The sequence below is a fragment of the Schistocerca gregaria genome, chromosome X (genome assembly GCF_023897955.1).
Source record: "Schistocerca gregaria isolate iqSchGreg1 chromosome X, iqSchGreg1.2, whole genome shotgun sequence".
Classification (NCBI taxonomy): domain Eukaryota; kingdom Metazoa; phylum Arthropoda; class Insecta; order Orthoptera; family Acrididae; genus Schistocerca; species Schistocerca gregaria.
The window spans coordinates 777,759,284-777,785,493 of record NC_064931.1 but is presented as its reverse complement, the minus strand read 5'-3'; the positions used below and the strand labels follow the sequence as shown (position 1 = coordinate 777,785,493).

At 38.7% G+C, this 26,210-nt stretch overlaps 1 protein-coding gene across 2 annotated transcripts in view; it reads right to left on the bottom strand.

The window, feature by feature from the left end:
- LOC126299445 (ubiquitin-conjugating enzyme E2 H) overlaps nt 1–25,767 on the bottom strand; it is a 124,178-nt gene extending 98,411 nt beyond the window's left edge. For both annotated transcript variants that reach the window (XM_049991348.1, XM_049991349.1), the window contains exons 1-2: nt 25,489–25,767; nt 19,823–19,899 (exon numbers count right to left, since the gene is read on the bottom strand). In XM_049991348.1, coding sequence (XP_049847305.1) covers nt 19,823–19,899; nt 25,489–25,622 — 211 coding nt within the window. In that variant the 5' untranslated portion in view covers nt 25,623–25,767. The remainder of the gene's footprint in view (nt 1–19,822; nt 19,900–25,488) is intronic.
- Between the last annotated feature and the right edge of the window lie 443 nt (nt 25,768–26,210).

The window sequence follows — 26,210 nt, the reverse complement described above, 5'->3', positions numbered from 1 at the left end:
CCACAGTTGGAAATGGCGAATCACGTTGCAAGGACATGTGGCTGAACTTGAGACAACTGATGCAATGCATGGGAGGTGGAACATACGGTTTGATGTCACATCTGTATACCATTACCTCGACCTGCTCGGGTAGGGTATGCCCCTCAAATGCCATAATTAAAGCGCCAGTATCTACACGATGGTTCACCGAGATGTCTCCTAAACAGTCACACACATGGAGGGAGGCTGAATGGCTGGCAGTTGTCTTTATAACAAGGGAGCTGGATCTCATCTTGCTTAAGGACTCAACTCCACCGAACTTGTCCTGAAAGTGTTCCACAAAGAAAAGGGGTTTGGTGGTGGCAAAAGTCTCCCTGTCAGTCCTGGTACAGACTAGGAACTGCAGAAAGGGTTTCGCCCCAAGCCATTGGACCTGACCCTCCTTCCAGAGGGTAGTCAAGGATGGCAAGGCCAGAACAGCACATATAGGAACTGAGACAGAACTATTCCTTGGAAGAGACATGGCCACAGCAGAGCAGCCAGAGGTTTTTACACATTTCATGTGTCAAATGTTTGCCCTGGTGCCACCCATTCTGAACTGGAGCTCGTCTCATGGGCACCAACCAGTGACAACAATGGCCGCCCCCAAAAAGATGGGCACTCCTACGCTTGCACGAGGTGTTCGCAGCACAGGTACCAGCAGTGTGGTGTCAGGAGCCTCGGGCAGATGGGTACATAACAGCCCCAGCACACAGACTGGCCATCGAGCTGGTGACCTAGCAAGGAGGCGAAAGGGCTATGGTGCGGCGGGAGGGGAAGGGGGAGGAGAGCCCACGCCAAAGATACTAGTTAGGGAGGGAGTCCTTCCCCATCCAGCTCACACAACAGATTTCAGATTTAGAGATGGAAGTAAAATTTCTGAGGGGGACCAAAAGAGAAGAGTAAATGCAGACAAACCAAAACCACAAGAAGATGTGAAGTCAAGAGGATAGCCTGGCCAGCACAAAAATGCACCCCAACAGAGGGAAAAGAAGGGACAAAGGGAAAGGAATAAGGACAGAGAAGGAGAAGGAAGGGGAAGGTAAAGTAGCCAGGAAAAGAAGAAAAACCACAATAACACATCTTTTTGCAATTTCTTGTTTTAATCTACGGTACAGAACTCATAAATTGTGGTCAGAATCCACATCTGCCCATGGAAATGTCTTACAGTTTAAAATCTGGTTCCAAAATCTCTGTCTTACCATTATATAATCTATCTGAAACCTTCCAGTGTCTCCAGGTCTTTTCTGGGTATAAAACTTTCTTTTACGATCCTTAAACCATATATTAACGATGATTAAATTATGCTCTGTGCAAAATTCTACCAGGCAGCCTCCTCTTTCACTCCTTTCCCCCTCAGTCCATATTGACCTACTAGTTTTCCTTCTCTTCCTTTTCCTACCATTGAAGTCCAGTCCCCACATTACAATAAATTTTGGTCTCTTAACTATCTGAATAATTTCTTTTATCTCATCATACATTTCTTCAATCTCTTTATCATCTGATGAGTTAGTTGGCATATAAACCTGTACTACTGTGGTAGGTGTGGGCTTCGTGTATCTTTGCTATGATGCATCCACTATGCTATTCATAGTAGCTTACCTGTGTTCCTATTTTGTCATTCATTATTAAACCAACTCCTGTATTATCCCTATCTGATTTTGTATTTATAACTTTGTATTCACCTGATCAGAAGTCCTGTTCATCCTGCAGCTGAACTTCACTAATCCCCACTATAATGAACTTTAACCTATCCATTTCCCTTTTTTTAAATTTTGTTAACCTACCTGGCTGATTAAGGGGTCTAACATTCCATGCTCCGAACCAGAGAATGCCAGTTTTGTTTCTCCCAATGACTACACCCTCCTGAGTAATCCCTGCCTGGAGATCTAAACAGGGGACTATTTTATCTCCGGAATATGTTACCAAAAAAGAAGGCATCATTGTTTTACCATAAAGTAGAGCTGCATACCTTCACACAAATTTACTGTTGTAGTTTCCCCTTGCTTTCAGCTGTTCACAGTACCACCACAAGAAGACCATTTAGACTGATGTTCCAAGTTCAGATCAATTAATCATACAAAGTGTTGACACTACAACTACGGAAAATGCTGCTGCCCCTCTTCAGGAACCACATGTTTGACTGGCCTCTCAACTGATGCCCTTCCATTGTGGTTGCAGCCACAGTACAGCTATTTGTATCATGAACACTAAAAGTGAGTATTGGGGGAGGTGTTGAAGATTATGATTTACTGTTACATTTCAAGAGCAGTATGGAGCATGTGCAAAACAGACCTCAATCGATTTGAAACGCCTTATTCTTTAGTACTGCCCAAATCCTTCAGTTTCTATGTAGTCCACTAGAAAGAAAGATTTAAGGTTTCTGGTGTTATGATCGTGTTGTAACCCACTGAATCAGTCAATAGAGGGATGTTACAATGATGCTGAGAGAACTTAAATGTTATTTGTTAACATAAGAATATTCTTATCACAGAAGGTTGAATACTTAAGATGATCAGGTTTCAATATAGGCTAATAAACAATTACTGCTCCAATATGTAATTAATGTAGTGTCCACAAAAAGGAAAAATAGATTAGGCCACATAAAGAAGCATACAGTAAATTTACCTATTAACCCTCACTCACACTGTTCATGAAAGGAACAGGAAACATTATGGTAAATGGTATCCACCACACTACATAAGAGATATACACCACATTACACTGTACAGTGGTTTGTGAAATACTTATGTAAAGGCTGATATCTCTAACGAGAACAGAAAATCCAGTTCAATAGCTGTCAGTATTAAAATGTCTGATTACAGAATTTACCAGACATGATAAATGCAGGTGCGGAATAAAAATCCAGAAATCCTACATAGTATCTGTCTGAAAATCAATATTCAGAATAGAAAAACTTTGTATAAAACAAATCTTCATTGCGGAAAAAAAATCTTTTCTAAAAAGTCAATATTTTCTATACACAAATTATGAAAACATGGATTACTTGGTGTTTCACCTTCAGGTACATCTACTACAAAATACACTTACATCACAAAATGTGAGATAAGTGACTTTAATAACCGTCTAAGTGAATGTGTGGCCATACTTACAGAGAAAGATCACCGACTGAAGCTGTGCCTGAACCCTTGACTTCAGATGAATTATGGTGATATATTAACCAGTAGATCAAGTGCAGCACACAGGGTAAGCAGCATGGAGCAAAAATAAGTAACATCACCACAAGTTAAAAAGAGAAAGACTATGAAATTTAGCAGTACAATGAAGGCCAACTGAACTGTGACCAGAGTTTATTGTTTTTCACTGAAAGGAAGAGCCATGGCGACTGTATCCCAAGACTGCAACACCTCTGTCCAGATGGAATAAATACATCACAGCCTAGTTGTTGGCCTTGTACCTGCCAAGTATTTTAAAGTCAGAGATTGTCAAAAGTACGACATTTAATAACCGCAAGTCCAAATTATGCATATCATACTAATTGAGAAGCCTCACATTGAAAGAAACTGCACATGACACTTTGTATCAACTTAGTGGATATCTGAGTGTTAATAGCATGGCACCACAAACAGAGTTATTGAAGCTTTGCATTCATTTTGCAGCACTGTGCTTGAAAATGTGTGGATAGCTGCAAATAGTGCTAGCTCATTATTCACATGGCAGTTCCAAATAAAATGCAAACCTATGTATTGTGATTATTTTGGTATCTACAATTATTTACTCAGATTTCACATGAGTATAACTAAACATTTTTACACCAATTATATAGTGAAATTGAATTCTTTCAACTCTTTGTGGCATACATGCTGTGTTATATCTATGGACAAGTTAGGGCAGGTATGTGGGTTTGTGTACCATCTGGTGCACACTCTTACATGAGCAGCAACTACATGATCTACCAGAAATATTTCTGCTAGCTCTACAGGCAGATTTCACACACCAAAAATTGAACAAATTCCATATATCAAGATGTCCAAAAATCCTTTGTTTTTCAATTATTAATGACAGAACATTCTACTATGTTTTGAAAACACAATGTCTTTCATTTCTACACATGCATGCACTTGGACCATGAATTCCTGCACCATTTCAAACACTCCTGGATGGTGTCAAATAGCTTCCACATGCTGGTGAAGTGTCTTTGAATTAGAAATAACTAAATGGGTCATTTTAGGTAACAAAACAGATAATAATCACCAGATTGAAGTCAGAGGAAAATGCGTATCATGGAACTGGTCCTCCTCCAGTTACCCATCTTTCATGGTAGATACTTAACGTAGCCCAAATTTGACTAAAATGCACTGCAAGTCTCATCATACATAAACAGTTCTCTTATTGGCAGGGACACATCTGATAGCAAGTGGGGAACAGGGTTCTTAATACAGTCCTTCTAGATAGCATCTTAAGATCTGATTGAAGAAATGAATCCTGCAGACAGTTTATTGAAATTCCTGACCATACCTGAATCTTAAGTAGCATAACAATTTTCATCTGCCCATAAATGCTTGCTCTCCACATCTTCCAAATATTGCTGTACCTATAAACAAGACTGAGGTTACACACAATGTATTTGCAATCTATGTATCTAACCAATGGTAACCATTTTCCTGTGGTCAGAGACCGGCAGGTGAAAGATCTTGCACAGATGAAGATCATACAGATAAAAACTGTCCACTAAATACCCTCTACAGTAATTTGAGAATAATACCATCTATGCGGTAATTTGAAGATAATCACATTCTCCAGCAATGTGTCTTGTGTTGATATAAATCAGCGTTTACAGCCTGCAGAATGTGTTTTCTTTGGTAGGACATACAAAAGAATCCTTGTGTACCTTGCTCTACCATTATTTTACTACAGAGCCTGCATGAATAACACAATGGTAAATAGCAGCTAAAGACAGATGACTCTGCTATCTATCTGGAATCGGCATTTTGATACAGCTGTGCAGCCTTGCTTTCATCATCATTCGCAAAACTGTATTAAAAAAAAAAAAAAAAGTAATCTACTAGCTCATGAAATGAATATCCTTTCATGGTCAAAAAGGACACTTATCAGGAACTCGCTACCATCACCCAAGCAAAATACGTAATGCAGATCAACATCAAATGTAAATATGTCAGTATAGCAACACAGTATCATTGAGGATACAACAAGCACATTACCAAAACAACTATCAATAATGTCACTCAATTATATCACTAATATAATTTTAACTGTACGTCAAACTTCAGTTCTTTAATTTTACTTCAAAATGTGTTAAATATTAATTCAGATGAAAATAAATAGAAGGATTTTCAGACATTTGGACTTCTTTCTTATTTCGGCATGAGGAGTTCACTCCAAAAGTTGGGAAGATCAGATAAATGCACTGGGCATAAGTATCTAAAAACTGTTGTATGCAAAATCACAAAGTTTGTACAAAGTGCTTCAAAACAAGTTTCTCTTAGTTGTTTTAATCAATTCCTCTTCTATATATTATTGATATTTCGAGATCCATGTATGTTTGTGTTTCTTGGTATCCTGTAAAAATGCATAGAAATCTTGAGAATATGAATTTTGTATACTACCTGGCAATGCTGCTTTCATCACTTTTCCAACTGTTATACAAAGGTGTTTTTATCACTATGACAAAATATACTATCAAGGAGAGCAGTATTTTGTTTTACTGGTGCTTTAACAATACAAATGGTATATGCTATTTCTGCTTCTGCTCTGAGGTGCACTTAGTTTCTGCTTCTGATTACCATTATATCAAATGGCAGCAAGTTCTGAAAAGGCTTGTAAAATTCTCTATCATGGGGAATATTCATGAATGCCATAGCAACAAAAAATGTCTTGGAACTTATTTCAAATGTACTCATTCTGCTATTTAATTAAGAGTGGCAGATATTATAGTTCTCCACTACACATCCAACACTCCATAAATAACTTCTACACACCAGGAAACATTTGTGAGTTGGTCCTAGCCTTGTACTACATCATTCTATCATCATCACAATCTACAAAAAGCTGAAGTATGAACCATTACACAGAAAACAGTACAGTGTCATTCTCTGTTTTAACTCTCACCTTCTCTTCGTAGATCATAAAGATATCTTCCTCTTCAGATGAGGAGGGCAAAAGGCACACATTTTTCAGTTTTCGAATTCTTCTTTCAGTGTCTGAAGCTCATCTTGTAAGTGGAGTATTCTTCTGATGGTGTCACTCAACTCTCGTGGCAAGCGTCCAATAGAAATGCTATGCTTCATATGAAGTTCAGCTAGGTCTCTTGCTAGAGTCTTCATGAAGCTCAATCTTGACTTTATACCTCTGCCTTTGGATAAGTTTGATGTACCACATAATTTACACCGCAAGCAACATCCACTAATGTGGAGAAAATGGCCAAAGGCCATCTTCCTGTCCGGCTACTTGATGAATAAGCTGCACACCTATGGTCGAGACAGTCCACACCACCTTTAGTTGTGTTATAAAACAGGATGATCAGTATTGCAGCTGTGGACTTCTTGAGCACGAAGGAAACCAGAGTGATGTCTTTACACCACATTTCTTATTAGGTAAGAAGTCCTGTGGGATCCCCTTTTTGTTCTTTTTCAGCGTACCAACGTTTGTGAGTGTTTTTTTTGAAAGTCCATTGCCTAGTTCTACTGATGAGTACCAGTTGTCACATGTAACATTTCTCCTCGTGTTTTCAATGGGTTTCACCAATCAAAGAATAGCCTGCGTGGAAACATTGACCTTTTTCATGGCTGGAAAGGGTGTGACTGTTTCTGACTTTTCCATAATAAATATATGCACTGTACAAGTAACTTGTATGAGCGTCAGTCAAACACTGAACTTTCAGGCCATACTTTGACGGTTTGTTTGGGATGTACATTCTGAACCCACACCTTCCACGAAAAGGAACAAGCATTTCATCAACACACACTGTTGCACCTACAGAGTAGCAAAGTTTACTGTTTTCGATGAAATGCGAAAAGATTTGTGAAATTGCTGCTGATGTCTATTTTATTTCTTTCCACCCGAAATCTGGATTGTCAAATTGTAAAGGAGACAATAAAAATAGAAGTCTTTTCTTGCTAACAGTGCATCTGAAAACATCTCTGCCCATTCCATCAGTTGCAAACAAGCTTTAAACAGAATCGTTTCCCAATTTGAAAATGGTTGAATACACTAATAGACCAACTGAAGCCTCCAATTCAATTGCATCAATGTCTTGTAGATAGGATGAACAATCGTTAGCATACTGTGCTCTAAGCTTAGATATTTTCAGATTTGTCCATTGATTTTGTCTAGAATGTCTGGTGTAAAGAACAGTTTCCATACCTCCAAAACAGCAGGGTTTTCCCAAAGACTTTTCGCCACCTGTCGCAGTCCAGGAAGCTGCAAGACGATGATGTGTTGCCTTGTTCTTACATTAGCTGGTGGCTGATTTTTTCTCCATCGAAAACATCTATTCTTACTGAAGAAGTAAGCTCCATCATCATCAGCTGTCACATCTTCATCACTTTCAGTTTCCTGCTCTGAATTAGTGTAGTAATCACTAAATATCTCAAAATCAGGGTCATTATCGCCGTCATCAAAGTCTTCATCTGAAGATTCAACGGGGAGATCTTGAACATCCACATCTGCCTTATGTAACACACGTCGCATAGAAGGCTCAGCTTTCCCCGCCATGGAGAAACTGTAGCATGCAACAAAAAAGCAGCACGCAAACACTATGGTACGTCTGTGAGACCTCTCAAGGCTAATAATGACGAAACAAAGAGCAGCAACAATGCTGGAACGTGTAGCTTGACAGCCAAGAGGAAGGTACACAGAAGAGTACATTTGGCTTTGCAGGGGTGTGAGAAATAACTCAACACAAAAATTAGTAGCGGTCTGAGAGACTGTCTATATTAGTTAAGAGATACTGCAGTTCAAAATTCATAATTTTTATGGGATACTTTTTTTCTTCATCTCACTATCACCATTTGTATACCTTCAGTTTCCATATGCCAAGTGGCAGAAGGAATTGAAAAGGTGGGGCATGGAGAAAGGGGCATGAAACAGGGGAAGGCTGAAGAATCCAGCACTAATACGAAGATTGGAACTTAAATAGTGGCAACTAGTTATTCACAACCAATACAAAAGAGTTACATGTTTGCACCTGTTACTGCCCTTCAAAGTAGACACCAGCGTTGTGTAGAACCTGGTGCCAGAGATGTGGAAGGCGTTAGTGTACCGTTAGCCGAGCCTGTTCTGTTGATGGTGCGAATGGAGTGGTCTACTGCCTGTCGAATCTCTGGAACAGTTCTGAAGCGAATGCCACAAAGTGGTTCCTTCATCTTTGAAATCAAATCAAAGTCACAAGGACTAAGGTCCGGGAAGTATGGCAGATGGTACAGTACTTCCCAGTCCCATAGACCAAACAGAGCAGCCACAATTTGCACTGTGTGCACCCGCGCATTGTCATGCAAAATGATAGATGGGATCTGCAGAAAGTGTCGCTGCTTCTTTCACAAAGCTGATCACAGGTGATGCTCCAAAAACCAACAGTAATACAGTGCACTGACAGTCTGCCGTATAGGAACGTAATGCGTTAGGATAACACCATCACAGTCGTACATGAGAATCACCATAACTTTAGACCACTCCACTCGCACCATCAACAGAATAGGCTCTGCTAACAGTATACTATGTCTTCCACATCGCTGGCAACAGGTTGTGTACACGCTGGTGAGCACTTTGAAGGACAGTAACGGGTGCAAACATGTATCTCTAATGTATCGGTTGTGAATAAATAGTTGGCACCATTTAAGTTCCAACCCTTGTATTTATTCTTTTATGATATTTTAGTTTTCTGTTAGGTCTATAGTTCTGCACATCTGTTCGACGTCCCTTCTTGAAAACGGGGATGACCTGTGCCATTTTCCAATCCTTTGGAACACTAAGGTCTTCTAGAGACCTACGGTACACCGCTGCAAGAAGGGGGGCAAGTTCCTTCGCGTACTCTGTGTAAAATCTAACTGGTATCCTATCAGGTCCAGCGGCCTTCCCTCTTTTGAGCAATTTTAATTGTTTCTCTATTCCTCTGTCGTCTATTTTGATATCTATCATTTTGTCATCTGTGTGACAATCTAGAGAAGGAACTATAGTGCAATCTTCCTCTGTGAAACAGCTTTGGAAAAAGACATTTAGTATTTCGGCCTTTAATCTGTCATCCTCTGTTTCAGTACCATTTTGGTCACAGAGTGTCTGGACATTTTGTTTTGATCCACCTACTGCTTTGACATAAGACCAAAATTTCTTAGGATTTTCTGCCAAGTCAGTACATAGAACTTTACTTTCAAATTCACTGAATGCCTCTCGCATAGCCCTCCTCACACTACATTTCGCTTCACGTAACTTTTGTTTGTCTGCAAGGCTTTGGCTATGTTTATGTTTGCTGTGAAGTTCCCTTTGCTTCCGCAGCAGTTTTCTAACTCTTTTCTTGTACCACGGTGGCTCTTTTCCATCTCTTATGATCTTGCTTGGCACATACTCATCTAACGCACATTGTATGATGGTTTTGAACTATGTCCACTGATCCTTAACACTATCTGTACCTGAGGCAAAACTTTTGTGTTGAGCTGTCAGGTACTCTGTAATCTGCTTTTTGTCACTTTTGCTAAACAGAAAAATCTTCCTACCTTTTTTAATATTTCTATTTACGGCCAAAATCATCGATGCAGTAACTACTTTATAATCGCTGATTCCCTGCTCTGCGTTAACTGTTTCAAATAGTTCGGGTCTGTTTGTCACCAGAAGGTCTAATATGTTATCGCCATGAGTCGGTTCTGTGTTTAACTGCTCAAGATAGTTTTCAGATAAAGCACTTAAAAAATTTCACTGGATTCTTTTTCCCTGCCCCCCTTTATGAACGTTTGAGTCTCCCAGTCTATATCTGGCAAATTAAAATCTCCACCCAGAATTATAACATGGTGGGGAAATCTACTCTAAATATTTTCCAAATCATTCTTCAGGTGCTCAGCCACAACAGCTGCTGAGCCAGGGGGCCTATAGAGACATCCAATTACCATGTCTGAGCCTGCTTTAACCGTGACCTTCACCCAAATTATTTCACATTTCGGATCTCCGTCAATTTCCTTCGATACTATTGCACTTCTTATCGCTATAAACACGCCTTCCCCTTCACTGCCTAGCCTGTCTCTGTGATATACATTCCAATCTGAGTTTAGGATTTCATTACTGTTTACGTTTGGTTTCAGCCAACTTTCTGTCCCTAGTACTATATGGGTATTGTGACCGTTTATTAATGAGGGTAGTTCTGGGACCTTTCTATAGACGCTCCTGCAGTTTACTATTAGCACATTAATATTGTTATTCCCTGTTGCATTTTGCCTACTCCTACCTTGCCGCGTCTCAGGAGGCGTCTTTTCGGGCCTATGGAGGGAATTCTCTAACCTAAAAAACCCACATGTGGACTCCACACATACTCTGCTACCCTTGTAGCCACTTCCGGCATGTAGTGCATGCCTGACCTATTCAGGGGGACCCTACATTTCTCCACCCAATAGCGGAGGTAGAGAAATTTTCACCCCAGATCTCGGCAGAATTGTCTGAGCCTCTGGTTTAAGCCTTCTACTTGGCTCCAAACCAGAAGACCGCGATCGGTTCTGGGAACGATACTACAAATAGTTAGCTCAGATTCCACCCCGTGAGCGAGGCTTTCCGCCTTCACCAATTCCGCCAACTGCCTGTACGAACTGAGGATGACCTCTGAACCCAGACGGCAGGAGTCATTGGTGCCAACATGAGCAACAATTTGCAGTCGGCTGCACCCAGTGCTCTTTATTGCCGCCGGCAGGGCCTTCTCCACATCTCAGATGAGACCCCCCAACAAGCAGACAGAGTGAACACTGGCCTTCTTCCCCGACCTTTTCGCTATTTCCCTAAGGGGCTCCATCACCCGCCTAACGATGGAGCTCCCAATGGAGGGGATTAAGATTAGTAAACAAATTGATGAAGTAAATTCGAGAGTAGGTGTTGTGACCAACACAATCAGGGATTTAAAAAGTGAAATAAATGTTATTAATGGTAATGTTGCCGCTATGAAGGGGCAAATAAATGATATTAATGAAAGACTTGACACAGAAATAATAAAAATCCAAGACCAAATAGAACCTTTAGTAACAACAAAAGTTGACAAAATAGTGTTCTGTCTCAAAACCGAAGTATTAACTAAATGCAACACCAAAATTGCTCAAATGAGACAATCTGTGACAGAATCCGAAAGAGAGTTGTGTAAACAAGTAACAAACTGAACGGAAGTGCGAACAAAACACTTCTCAGATTCAAGGCAAAATGTGCGACCTTATAAGAAAAATAAGAGAAAAATCTACTCATGTCACTGAAAGAATAAGCTATAGCAAGTTATTAGAGGGTGAAGAATGTTTCAACCCAGCAAAAAGACATAATGGATGGCATCCACTAGACTTTCTGAAAAATTTCGAAAGAAATTTCCCTGATTACTTGACAGATCAGGAGAAAATTAATGTGGTGATTAGTGCTTTAGCAGGTGATGCGAAAAGGTGGGGACTAAATCTAGAAACATACCAGATGTCATTTGAAGAATTTACACAAAAATTTATTGATGAATACTGGTCACAGCTGAAGCATGACTATTTGTGGAGAGAATTTATTATGGCCAGACTGTACGATAATACAGGCAGGAATTCCATGAAAGAATTCTGCGAAATACGGTACAAAAAATTGACTCATTTAAGATCTAGGCACACTCAATCCGAAATAGTGTGGGAACTATGGAAAAAGCTACCACAGGATTCGAAGAGAGATGTGGGAAGCAACCACAGAAGCTTCTCATCATTCTTGGAGAGATTTGAAGACTAAGATCACTGGAGAGGGAACCGTAATTATCATCCAAACAATAATAACCGAATAAGGGAAAACCATGACCAGAATGACCAAACAGAGAATGATCGATATCGCATAAACATGATACAGAGAGGCAGAGGTAGATTGCAGTGGCAGTTCGTTTCGCAGTAGGGGATGTGCACAGCGAAAATTTCAAAATAGCAACAATGCGGGGAAATTAGGGCCCGCGTGTATTAAGGGCCAGATCTGTGTGGACAATGACTTAGGACCAAAGTGGAGAAATCATACAGAAGTAATAAAAGTGAATTCATGCAACAAGCTAACGGCAGGAAAGCGTCACTAGTTGGTGTACGCCGGGTGACAGGTGTTGTCACGTACGAGTCATGCTCAGGCGGCAAAGCAACAAGCAGGCACTTGCTAAATAAGCCACAGCATGCAATGAACCTTGAGAAGCAACCAGCTGGCCGCTGTGAGACCAAGATAGCTGCGGTGAAAAGAGATGACGGAATCGAAGACTTCAGTGAACAAGATTTGGTAGTAAATGTATCCAAAGCGAATCATAGTTCGGACATATTAACTAATGGAAGTAATAAGAGAGAAATGTTGTGCAGGAAGGAGTTATCTAGGAGCAAAAATGAGCAAGATGATGTAATTAATGTTGAAAAAACTTATATGCCATTGATGTAATAAAGAGAGGAAACGGCGAAGGAGAAAAAATAAGATGCGCCGTGCATGGTGTGCATGCAGTGAATTTAGTAGACGTTAGTGGTCTCTTTAATTTTCCTGTAGGCTGTATCTATCTTACCCCTAGTAAGATAAGCCTCTACATCCTTACATTTGTCCTCTAGCCATCCCTGATTAGCCATTTTGCACTTCCTGTCGATCTCATTCCTTTTTACCTGCTTCATTTACTCCATTTTTATATTTTCTCCTTTCATCAATTAAATTCAATATTTCTTCTGTTACCCAAGGATTTCTACTAGCCCTCATCTTTTTACCTACTTGATCCTCTGCTGCCTTCACTACTTCATCCCTCAGAGCTACCCATTAGTCTTCTACTGTATTTCTTTCTCCCATTCCTGTCAATTGTTCCCTTATACTGTCCCTGAAATTCTGTACAACCTCTGGTTCTTTCAGTTTATCCAGGTCCCATCTCCTTAATTTTTTTGTAATTTCTTCAGTTTTAATCTACAGTTCATAAGCAATAGATTGTGATCAGAGTCCACATCTGCCCCTGGAAATGTCTTACAATTTAAAACCTGGTTCCTAAATTTCTGTCTTACCATTATGTAATCTATCTGAAACCTGTCAGTATCTCCAGGCTTCTTCCATGTATACAACTTTCTTTCATGATTCTTGAACCAAGTGTTAGCTATGATTAATTTATGCTGTTAAATTTTCGTCTCCCTTCACTACCTGAATAATTTCTTTTATCTCATCATACATTTCTTCAATTTCTTCATCATCTGCAGAGCTAGTTGGCTTATGAACTTGTACTACTGTAGTAGGCATGGGCTTCGTGTCTATCTTGGCCACTATAATACGTTCACTATGTTGTTTGTAATAGCTAACGCACACTCCTTTTTTTTATTCATTACTCCTGCATTACCCCTATTTGATTTCGTATTTATAACCCTGTATTAACCTGACCAAAAGTCTTGTTCCTCCAGCCACCAAACTTCACAATTCCCACTATATCTAACTTTAACCTATCCATTTCCCTTTTTAAATTTTCTAACCTACCTGCCCGATTAAGGGAGCTGACATTCCACACTCCGATCCCTAGAATGCCACTTTTCTTTCTCCTGATAACGACGTCCTCTTGAGTAGTCCCCACCCAGAGATCCAAATGGGGGACTATTTTACCTCCAGAATATTTTACCCAAGAGGACGCCTTCATCATTTAACCATACAGTAAAGCTGCATGCCCTCGGGAAAAATTATGGCTGTAGTTTCCCCTTGCTTTCAGCCGTTCGCAGTACCACAACAGCAAGGCCGTTTTGGTTAGTGTTACAAGGCCAGATCAGTCAATCATCCAGACTGTTGCCCCTGCAACTACTGAAAAGGCTGCTGCCCCTCTTCAGGAACCACACGTTTGTCTGGCCTCTCGATAGATACCCCTCCATATTGGTTGCACCTACGGTACGGCTATCTGTATTGTTGAGGCACGCAAGCCTCCCCACCAACGGCAAGGTCCATGGTTCATGGGGTGGGGGTTTTTCCACATATACCTCAATAAACAGCCATGTTGGTAAAATCAGAGAATTTTGAGCTCATTTAGAGACTTGCTGACTGTCTTTCTTTACAAGTACCATTTTTAAATAGAACAGGGAAGAGTATAGATGATAATGGTAACCTATGTGCTCAATGCAACACACTAATGTGGAATTCAAAACGTAGATGAAGAAGTAAAACAAACTGGATTTACAAGAAGTTGCACTCACCATTATTTTATTCCTTACTCAAACTGCTGGTAATTGAGGCAAATGTCAGCAAGTGCTAAGTCATAAGCTCCAGTTTATGCAAATGCTGTGTTTTTGAAAAAGGTTAAAGACTGACTCTTGCCTACATGCAGTTGTCAGAGCATACAATTAACACAAACCTTATCCCTTTGCTGTCAAGTTCTGTGTAACAATGAACCAGGTGAACTTCAAGAAATCATCACTATGGTAGCCACATTTGTCGCTTCACAAATTGCATCTGCTGTACCAAGTAGGCATCATGGCTATAGATATGTTTAGTGGCATGAAAAGAACTGAACAGTGACGGAAAAGATGAAATTCCAGATATTCTTTTATGATGTAGCTCTAAACCAGGTATACCTACAACAGTTACAATATTACATTGTTTACAAGAGCACGAAGTTTGTCATTTTATTGGTGCAAATTATCTCCGTAAGAGGAGTTTCTGTCTATAAAAAAAGAAGAGAATACTGAGAAAGTGCCCTTCTCAATGTCTTTAAGTTGGTTTTCTCTTCAAATATTGTGTCTCCTTATTTTCTTCTTTATGATCTCGTTAATTCAGACACATTAATACACTTTTGGCCACCTATACTTAATATACCATATTATACTAAGGAACAGTGAAAGTGGAGGCTGAAGGGACAAGCACAGTAGGTACTCCACCTTTTAGGCACGCTTCTCCACTAGCGGCCATCTCAAAAACCTGTCATCTCAAGCTTGGAGCCATTGCCTTGCACACATTTTGAGCCGAACTCAGCAACGTATCACAGTTGATCAGTTTCCAGTTGAGGGTATTGCTGAGTGTATACACAACATAGGGCAACTCCGAGGCAGATATACAAGTAACAACATGCGACATGTAAGCAAGGGACTAGTAAGGCATTATTGTCTTTCCAACGTGCACAAAGTAAATGCAGAAACGTGAAGCCTGGTGATATTATTAGCAAATGCATCTAAACAGGACAAATGTGCTATTATTCTTTTCTTGGCTGCTGAAGGACAAATGCCAGCTCACATCCACCGCTGAAAGAGGAATGTGTTTGGGGCATCAAGCCTGTCAAAAACCACTGCTGTGGAACGATACACCAGTGGGTCTGCTTCATGATAACACACATCCCTATTCGCTTAAGTCATAATGCAGAAGATATGCCAACTCAAGTGGGAGACACTTGAGGACTCGCCCATAGTCATGATCTCTCCCCACAGGATTAGCATGCCTTTGGGCACTTAAAAAAGGCCTCGAAAAGTAGAAGATTCCTGTCTGACAAGGATGAGCAGCATGCACTTATGGACTTCTTCACGCAGCAGGACACAATGTTTTACTATGTGGGTATCTTCAGCCTGGTGTGCCAGTGGGATGATTGCCTCAACACCCGCGGCGAGTTTGCCTGGTTGGCGTTCTGATTCTGGGCTGTATGGCTTTCAAATGGAAACTTTTTGTTCACTCCTTTTACAGCATCAGACTACGCTGTCTGAAACACACGTGCACAACGTATCACACGGTACACACTTGAAGATATGATACTCAAAATCGGCAGATAGCACATTTCAATAAAGATTTTGCAGTCGGTAGTGGACGATTTTAAACACTATGTCAAGGAAAAGTTTAGAAAATACTGTAATGAAACAGCAGCCTCTTGATATTAATGTATTCTCAGGTAACTTAAAGATATATTACAGCCAAATACATTATTACTGCTCATCTGTTAAATTATAAAGCTATGTCAGCCTTGATCATGTGAATATTTAAAAATTTCTTAGCTTTGCACGTTAGTTAAACATCAGCGCAAAGCAGAAAAAGTCAGTCTTCTGCTGTTCTGAAGATCATTATCTGAGGAGTCCTTTGAAGCTGAAAATGCTTTCAATGAATTTTTCCCAGATGCCTTTCTCTGGAAATCACTTTCTTGCATATTTACAGCATGGCATGATACTAAACCCAGTCTTCCAACATGGCAACATCAATGGTCCACACATTTTCTATCTGGTTATATTGGCAGTGATAAGAGGGCAGCCTCAAGACACTGTGACCCTCTTCCACTGCTAAGCAGTCAACTTCAAACTGATATAAAAGTGCTGATTTCCTCCAACGTATCTCCTTTCTTACAGCAACCTGAAATTGATATAGTTCTTATTCTAGAGATTGTGCAATTTCCTCCTCCTTTGTATTTGAATTAGGATTTCCTGTATTTTCTCTGACTGACAATGGGTGTTATCCACAACCCTCTTCTAAACCACATAATAAATCTGAAAGTGGGTGTTTAAATACGTAACTATTCATCTCTATGATAATCACTGGATCTGGGCTTGAAAGTATTAGCTTTACACTTTTGATAAAGTAATATTCATATGATCTATCATAACAGGCAATAAATCTCTTTGCTTTGCCAGTCAATACTCTCAAAGCACTATTGTTCTTATAATCATGCCTGATATGTCTTCTGGCATGATTTTGATTGAGCCTTGTCTCATAGATATGAATAATAGGGCACTATGATCTTTCCTATTGTTGTGCCGTTTTCTCAGAAACAATACCGTAGCTGCTAAAATACCACATTCTGACATCAGAATGTGTTTCTGAAGCTGAACCCCAAAAATTTCACACTTTTTTCACTTGAATGGCAACTCTCTGTTAAAGAAATATGTTATGTTAAACATCTGCCACCATGTGCCTTTTAAGACGTGTATTCTCTGTCATATAATTCCAATACAGCACAATGAACATCATCTTTATGGAAATTGTCCAAATCAGTAACAATTCTTCCTCCACCAATCTCCTTCTTCACAGATAAACTTCATTCCTTCACAGGTTTCAATTGCCCATACTTCTGCATATATTCTCTGTGCGGTCCACAGTGAAATGCCACGAGTCTTTGCAATTGCATTCTGTGGTGGGCCAGTAAGATTTCATGTCTTCTGACATTGTCTTTAAGGTCATGAAGAAATTTGTAGACCTTGTATATGAATTCCTTTCTTTGGTTCTGAGTGTCTTTAAACTCTGGCATTTTAGCTCAGAAACTAAAATTGCAATACTAAATTATGAAAACCACCATATTTATGCAAACATGCGACACTTCCATACATGGAACACATAAGCGAATGATCAGTAGCAATGAAGTTGTGCCAACCACAGCATGAATGAAGCACAGTATTGCCACAAATTCTCTTAACAATAGTTGTTTGTTTGGTAGACCCTGCTTCTTACAATGTTACCTGGTCAGTACCTGTAGCAAAATGATAACGTGGCAACATTGTGGGCTTAGTCACAGGCTACACTGGATTAGGCCAAAGGCTTCTCATTGGCACTTAGAAATGGAGGGAACATGAGGGGGTGAGAGCACTGATCTGCACCTCTGAGCCGCTTTTGCTGTTCCTTATCTAAAATTATTTTCGTTTACCAATTCATAGTTACCGACATATCTTAAGCGTCTTGACACCACTAACGAGCACCTACATCTAAAAAAAATTTTGGTGATAAAGAAATCGCCTTGAAAAAAATAAAATGTCTATATATAAATGTGATGGTTAATACCACAAAATTTCCCAGAATACCTGAGATCTATGTTCTGATCCCAAAAAGCACAAATCCACAAGAAGGGTCTTGGATAATAAGATGCTACAGATAATTTCCACTGTGGAATAGAAGGCCGGCTTGTAAACAGAAATACTGACGTGGCTTATGTATTTTTCCTATAAACATTATATCTCATTGTGTGAGTAACTTTGGCACTAAAACTCAAAGGAGAAAGTGGATTTAAATGCGTGTTTATGCCAGCGATAAATGGTAACAAAAACATGTCAAAAAATGGGAGAAAAAGCAGAAAAAGAAGGGATCTTGGCAGATTCCTACTAATATAGTAGAAGGTTATTGTCATCATTACTGTGAAGCCAAATACCAAAGGCTGCACCTGAGTAACTAGCTTGCGTACAGGGTTAGACCATACATGTCATGATTACATGGGTCCAAAATAATAAAATCATATAGGATTCTTTTCATCTATTACGTGCAGCAATCAATAGTAATTTTCAACAAAGAAGGAAGAGTATTCCTCCGAGGAAAGTACAACAGGTAATGATGATAAAGTGACTAACGGGAAAATGCTGTAGTGATCTTAAAAGCGTTTAAATTCCATCTTTTGAAATAGCACAAATTCACTCAACCAGTGGGGAGGGGGGTGGGGGGAAGATTGGGTGCAGAAACTGCAATTATTACCAGAGAGATGATAGCCAAGCACAACTATATGGAAACTTACTGCAAATTTATCAAAAGTAAAAAGAGCGAACAAACTTAAAGGAGAACTTTCTGAGATATTTGGCGGATATAATTCTGACCTTTACCATTATTTTACATTGTAACTAAAGCCGATGTACAGTAACACTGAATTGTATGATGATAGTAGTAGTACTGCAGGAGAGATTCTTTATTGAGAATTGAACTCTGTATCTACCAGCAAACCTATTTTTCCTTGTCAGTGATAATGTGTGTGTATTTTGTTCCTCATTACAATTGTGTGAGATTATTTACACCATAAGCTAGGTTTCACTTTTGTTAAATTCGTGCACAAAGATGAGTTTTTTAAAGTTACAACTGTCCCAATGGTGGTACAGATAAAAAGTGCAAAACATGAACACTATGAAGAGTATGTGATGTCACAGATGTGTGTTCAGGAGACAACTATCATTTGCTGCAGTGATAAAATGGCTAGCGCATGCAAACTTTTTAACAGAACAGTACACTTGCCAAGCACACGAAAGTTTCTCTGACTCATCCTGAAATACTTTTTACAAGATGGCTGGCAAGGAAAACAGTACAGGCAGACATTGATAAATTATACTATAAACATGAGCTACTGATTAAAAGCCAAATTTTAAAATCTCACTAATCTTATAATGTAACTGGACAGATAACACCACATTGCGGTAGCAGATCACACATGTAACAGTATCTTTGTGTGTGTGTGTGTGTGTGTGTGTGTGTGTGTGTGTGTTTTCTCCTTCTGCTACTTGATGAGTAGATTTTTTTATCTATCCAATTACATTACTATTTTCACTAATATCTTAGTTATGTGGCAAGACTCCGTACTTCTACAAGAATGATGCCAATAACACATACGTATGAACTTACAATGATCATGCCACTAAAAAGTACTGATACACTTAAATTAATACTTTACTCCAACACACTGTCAACTTTGTTTATCTATATTATGTATTACATTTACAATGGAAGGCAGCACTTCTCTTCCCAGTCTTTTATAGAGAGTAAATACCTATGATCAAGGCAGCAGCACTTAAAAATTTAAACTACAAATAAAGAATAATTGGCAGTGCCTGAGAATGATGATACTTTCAAAATACTCTTGTTACAGTATTAGCATGAAAAGCACAAAATACTTATTAATTAATTACAACAACAAAAAACAACTTCTGAATAAGCTCTTAGTACTTACTTCCCCGAGGCCCATAGAACTTGACACAAAATTCATTTAAGCCTCCAAGAATGGTAACTTCATGTTTACTTTCTATGCTGCATCAAGAGTTAAAGGTAAATGATGATATACAGTTGGACTTTCATTTATTGCATTTTTAACTTGAAGTAAGGGACAGTATTATTTGAAGTGAGGTAGGGTGTGCATGAAAAGGAGATTGAGTTGTGTTGTCGCGTCTCTCTCTCTCTCTCTCTCTCTCTCTCTCTCTCTCTCTCTCTCTCTCTCTCTCTCTCTCTCTCTCAGCTAGCAAAATTAAACATGGTGTAAAAGTTTTCGCCATGAGGCTAATAATTCTGCATGTGGCACTGACAGGTAGGACTAAGAGGGGATAATTAATGTATACAGAGAATGGAAGTGCGAATGGTCACTGGTTTGTTTAATCCATGGCAGAGTGACACAGAGACACTGAAGGAACCGAAATAGCAGACTCTTTAAGACAGACGTTAACTAACCTGAGATAGTCTATTAACAAATTTTCAAGAACTGGCTTTAAATAATTACTCTAGGCACATGCTACAACTCCCTACGTATTGCTCACATAGGGATTGTGAGAATAAGATTAGAATAACTACTGCATGCACAGAGGCATTCAAACAATCATTCTTCCCATGCTCCATATGTGAATGGAACAGGAAGAAAACCTTATAACTGGTAGAATGGGTTGTACTATCTGCCATGAACCTCACGGTGGTTTGCAGAGCAGAGACGTAACTATAGTTATGTAAAGGTAATAGGATGAGATATCATACACTGTTCCATCTCAAAACTCATACAGTTTAGAAAAGTACGAGTAAGTTAGAGTGCGGTAATGACAACAGAGTCCAACTTAGTGGCAGTCAATGATGTGTTTGTAAACGCATAAATCTAGTTCAAAGATTTAATGGGTCGATAAATATTTGATAATAGTCATTGGCTCTGATCAGTGACAATGTTAATGGCTGTTGTAATCTCACTTTCTTGTGTATATTTTCACAGATTTGTTCCTGGTTAGTGTAGCCAAAGAATCTGAAAACAAAAGACCTGGTTGTAGTGACAGACTGACAAGCAGCTTAGCCCCCTCCCCTTTCTTTCTGTTTTTCTTCTTTCTTTTCTTTTAATTCGGCACCATGTTGTTTGTTGCATGTTTCCCATGTCACTAGTCAAAACCAGCAATTGGTAGTGAATATTCCTTTATCCAGTAGTCTACTGCATGTTTTTAATTGTCACAAAGTGTTAATTTACAGAATCATACACTAAAATAATATTAATATAATTATTATTTTTGTTATTAATCACTTCCACCATTCTCACAATCTTGAAAAGTTCAGATATTTCTAACTGCAAATTCAAACTTTGGGCCTGTCTGGAACCTTAGACACACACTGGTTTTATGTATAAAGACTGTCACACACAGAAACTATACAGGCACATACTTTGATAACCAATGGCTATCTGCAGGCTAATTAAGTTAAAAAATGAGTTTCATGAATAAGTGCAATCTTTTTAACAAAGAATAGTTTTGGTTTTCCAAGTGGGAGACATACAATATCAGCCACAATAGGGTTCACAAAAGTGGTACTCAAAGTTCTTAACAAGAATGACTGTTACAGGTATATTCTTAGAATTGTTCATGGCTTTTGCCACTGTTGATCATAAAATACTGCTAAACAAACTAAGCACTAGGTGTAAGAGGACTAACAAAAGAATGGTTCCAGTATTACTTGAAAAACAGGGTGCAAAAGTATGATAGTTAAAAAAGTCAGCTGATGATAACTTTTTACTGAAACAATTGTCAGACAAGAAAGATATAAACATTGATGTGCCTCAGGGTAGTGCATTGAGTCCAATTCTGTTCTTAATAAATATCAATGACTTTCCAGGCAGCATAAGACTTGGAAAAAGTTATTTTTCCTGACAGCAGCATTAGTCACTGACAGAGATCACCAAACCTATTAACACATAGAGCAGATGACACTGGGTTCTGCATTAGTTTTGTAACAATCAATGTCTTGTCATGACATACCAGTCCTATGCACAGTCATTTCTTAACTAAGGGATTCTTTTCTGAGTAACAAAGGTACAAAAAAAGGTACACAGGCATAAAAAATTCTGTAATCTGGCAGACATCTGTTTAAGGAGTTGGACATTTGGACTACTGCTTCAAAGTATGTTTATTTCCCCGTGAAGTTTGATGTAAATAATCCACTGTTGTTCGAAAAGATCACTGGTTTTAAACCACAACACACGAGAAAACAATGACATTCATTATGCCACATTAAGAGTGCCTTTAGCACAAAAAGATATAATGATTTTCTACATAACAGTGGAACAGCAGCCAGCCTGGACTTCAATTTACCACAGAAAAACAAACTCAAAACAACATCCTCTATCATGGAATAAAATTTTATAATGAACTGTCCGATAGATGAAAAAGGTTACTAAAATACATTTACTTCAATAGGCAGCTAAAACATACTCCACACATAATGCATAAAATACAATTATCACTTTGAGGACTCAGAGTAACGGGTTGGTAATGAAAAGGGAGAAGCACAACATCATATCACATTCCAATACATAATCACAGTGTAATGCTTCTACAAACAAATGTGCCAAGATCTATAGTGAATGATACAGCTTTGTCATTCTCCTGAGCTCAACATCTCACTCGAGTTTTCCAGGCAGACTGAAGGTAGAACAGAGATGTGCACGCTCGTGGTCCTGGAGCCATGAAGTGGGGGTCCAGAGATGTGCGCAGTGGTGAACTGCACATCTGTTTTATATTAGAAGATATTTGTTGCAAATTATGTGTGATCAGAAACAATTACACGCACCTCTTCCAATATTTTATGTATGTTTTAACACCAAGTTGCACTCTGATTTAGATTCTATATTGGACTCAAACTGTCCTCCCCTCCTCCACCAAGCACCACTCCCTCTCAGTTTGGGTGTACTCACTTTAGACTTTACTGAATTTACAAACATACTGTGTGGCATATTTCTCCCAAATGCTTCACAATATTTCCATTATTTTAATCACTCGGAATTCCAGTTTTCAAGAGTAAAGCATAAAATTTTTAAATAGGACAAGTATCAGTTTGCCTTCTCCCTTGTACACAGGAAATGTCACTCTGCTCTTACTTTTCAGATTATGTCAGTTTAGTAGACAGAAATGAGAGGCAATATCAGGAGGCAATTGTGAGGGTCAGACTAGTAAATGCAAATCTATTGCCATAATACTGTACCATCTCGCTCACTATTTACTTTGTAAACAAACAATAAATGTCACAACATATGACGTGTCTGCAAGTACATCAATTCATATGCAAGAATTAAAAAAACAGCAACTGTGTATCGTTTGGGCTAATTGTAGACTCTAGATATTTTATGGCATTATTCACAGTTTGTTGGAATACCCAACATTATTTTAAATGGTTGAAAGACCAATAAATAAATAATACATCCTCAGAAAGCTATCAGTTTTTTATGCAATGTGACCAACTCTCACTGTTATTGTATCATCATCATCATCATCATCTATTTTTATGAATTTTCAACCAACTGTGGAATTGTGTTCACTCTATACAGAATTCTACAAATTTTAATGACAAATACGTTAGGCATAACTTAATGATTTAATGCATTTGTTGAGGACACTGACAGATTCGGGGGGGGATGGAGGCTCATGCCTCAAAGGGCTTTCCTAAATAACTACACACAAGTGCTGATATGGTTCCTTTAACAAGGCTGCAGCTAAACACCTGCTCTTTCCTCAAAATGTCTGTCTATTTTCATACCCCTAGACAAATAAATTATAAGGCATTCCTTTGTAATGACACTCATCCAAAGAGAATCCATTCAAGTGTCTTCATCAGTATATTATTTTTCTCACAACTTTTTTTAATTCGCGTATATGACTGACATTCATCTGAACTACACGGAATGTTACTTATTTCTGACCAACATGTAACACAGTCCAACTGCACTAAATTTTTTCATCTAATCAATCAGGTAGTTCTCAATCCTGCTGACATTACACAGTTAGCTACCAGTGAGACAAAGAAAAAGGTTCAAATGGCTCTGAGCACTATGGGATTTAACATCTGTGGTCATCAATCCCCTAGAACTTAGAACTAATTAAACCTAACTAACTTAAGGACATCACACACATCCATGCCCGAGGCAGGATTCGAACCGGCGACTGTAGCAGTCCCGCGGTTCCGGACCGAGCGCCTAGAACTGCGAGACCACTGGCCCAGTGAGACATTTTTTCATTAAAGACAAGGGGAAAAACTATAGTTATGAGATCTGTAAAATATATGCCACAATACAACATTAACTAATACTCCACACCAACCCAAGTCAGCCATATGGAGCGTCCTGACCCATTTCCACAAAGGGTAAAAACATTTCTACTATAGAAGCTCCACAGTCAACAACCCACAACATATGTTTCAAGGTCCTACTCAAAATCCTACAAAAGAAAACTTGTTCCTTGCCTTTACTGACTGAAATGAAACAACTCCTACCCAGTCATTTTAGCCATTAGTAACAGTTACTTTAAAGACCGGAAACACAAAGCAATTAACTGAACATTTTCCTAAATACAGTCTTTCACATGTAATCAATATCCATAGAGAGAAAATGTTACCTCTCACACCGAATTCCAAAAGCAAAATTTATGCTGCACACACTACAGAAATACAAATAAGCCTACCTAATGGTAACAGACAATCCGAGATATAGCTTTACATCAAGCTGTGTTTGTTTACAGAAATAGAGAAAATAATGTGAATATAAACTTTTTAATCCGTAAGTGAAGAAAATTTTACAAAATTTTATTTGAAACCCGTTTGTTGAGCTCATGGAACCAATGAGTACTCATCATAATACAATTTCAATGTGTAATATTTAGGTTGCACAAACAATATTATGAACTTCCACACTATTAGTTTCCACTTTTTGAATCCCTCACTACTGCCACAATAATAAATAGTACGAGTTCAGAACTATATTTTTGACTGTTCACTGTAAACAACGGCTCTGACTGTAATACGAAGGCCACTTATACTATTGACATTAATATTTATTTCATAGAAAGTTGGAGAACATATTAACATTGCTGTATTTGTAGCGATCCCTTTACCGTGGAGACGACATGGGCTGCAAATTTATGTTAATTTATTTCAGGAGAAAATGCATGAAAAAATCACATCTGACGTTTAGGAATAGCATAAAAACGTTAAACATTGTAAAAAACATTCAAAAACAAACACACTATTCAGGGCCAATATACTGTCAGCTGACTGACAGAATAACGTCGCACAGCTTTATGTTTGTTTACCATTACTTTAAATGTGTAATTTGCAACATGATACATGCTGGCTACGATGTCAAATAAACAATGTTCTTCGCTCGTTGAAATAATATAAATGAAAAGCTCTGATACGTCCAGCAGTCATACAGCTACCTACAATTACGAAACAAAGTAATCTCTCCCTTAACAACGAAACGAGCACCAATGACTACACAATTCCTTTGTTTAGGAATACGTCTTCGAAATGCCATTCTTGATGAAACTAACGCAAATCATGCAGTCATAAAATTTTAGGAACAAAGGAACATATGCTGCTGCGACAAAAGGATACAGCTTGATAACATCAGTGTCCATTCGTCTTTTCCCTGCGCTAGGTGACGACATTCTTGCGAATAATATTGCCGTCCCTTGATCCCCTTTACTCTCTGAATGCGTTACACAAAACCTGCATGCGTAATCAAACATTCGACAGCATTTCAAACACTGCAAGCCACAGTTAAAAACGTCAAGATAACGTCACCTATTACTCTGTTTCGAATTCATTTCTACTCCTTTACCATCTTTTACTCCGCACAACTATATCCATTGCAACATAGTTGCCAACATAATGCGGACACTGCAGAGATCAATTTTCCAGTACTCACTGACAATTCTCCGAAGCTTCTTGTATGACGACGGATTCGTAAGAAAATTATTTTATTACAAAAGAAGAACCTTGAATATGGATATTGATACCTATAAAGAATAGACTGATGACACTGCACGGTAGAATTCTGATACATAGTTAACTGTATTTCATTTTCAGCTTCCACCCCGAGAGTAGTATGCATGAACTGCAAGGAAAAAGAAGTTGTATAGTATGTATAAAATAAAATATGGATTACAAAATAGGAAAACAGCTCGATTAAATTACACATAAATGGCAGGGCGTGCTTTGATCAGTCAATTACGTACAGGCTGCTATGTATAACCCGAATGAATCCGATTGTAGAGATCTCTAGCAACTGCAAATGAGACGATCACTGAAATAGTACTTTTTTTGTCACAAACGCG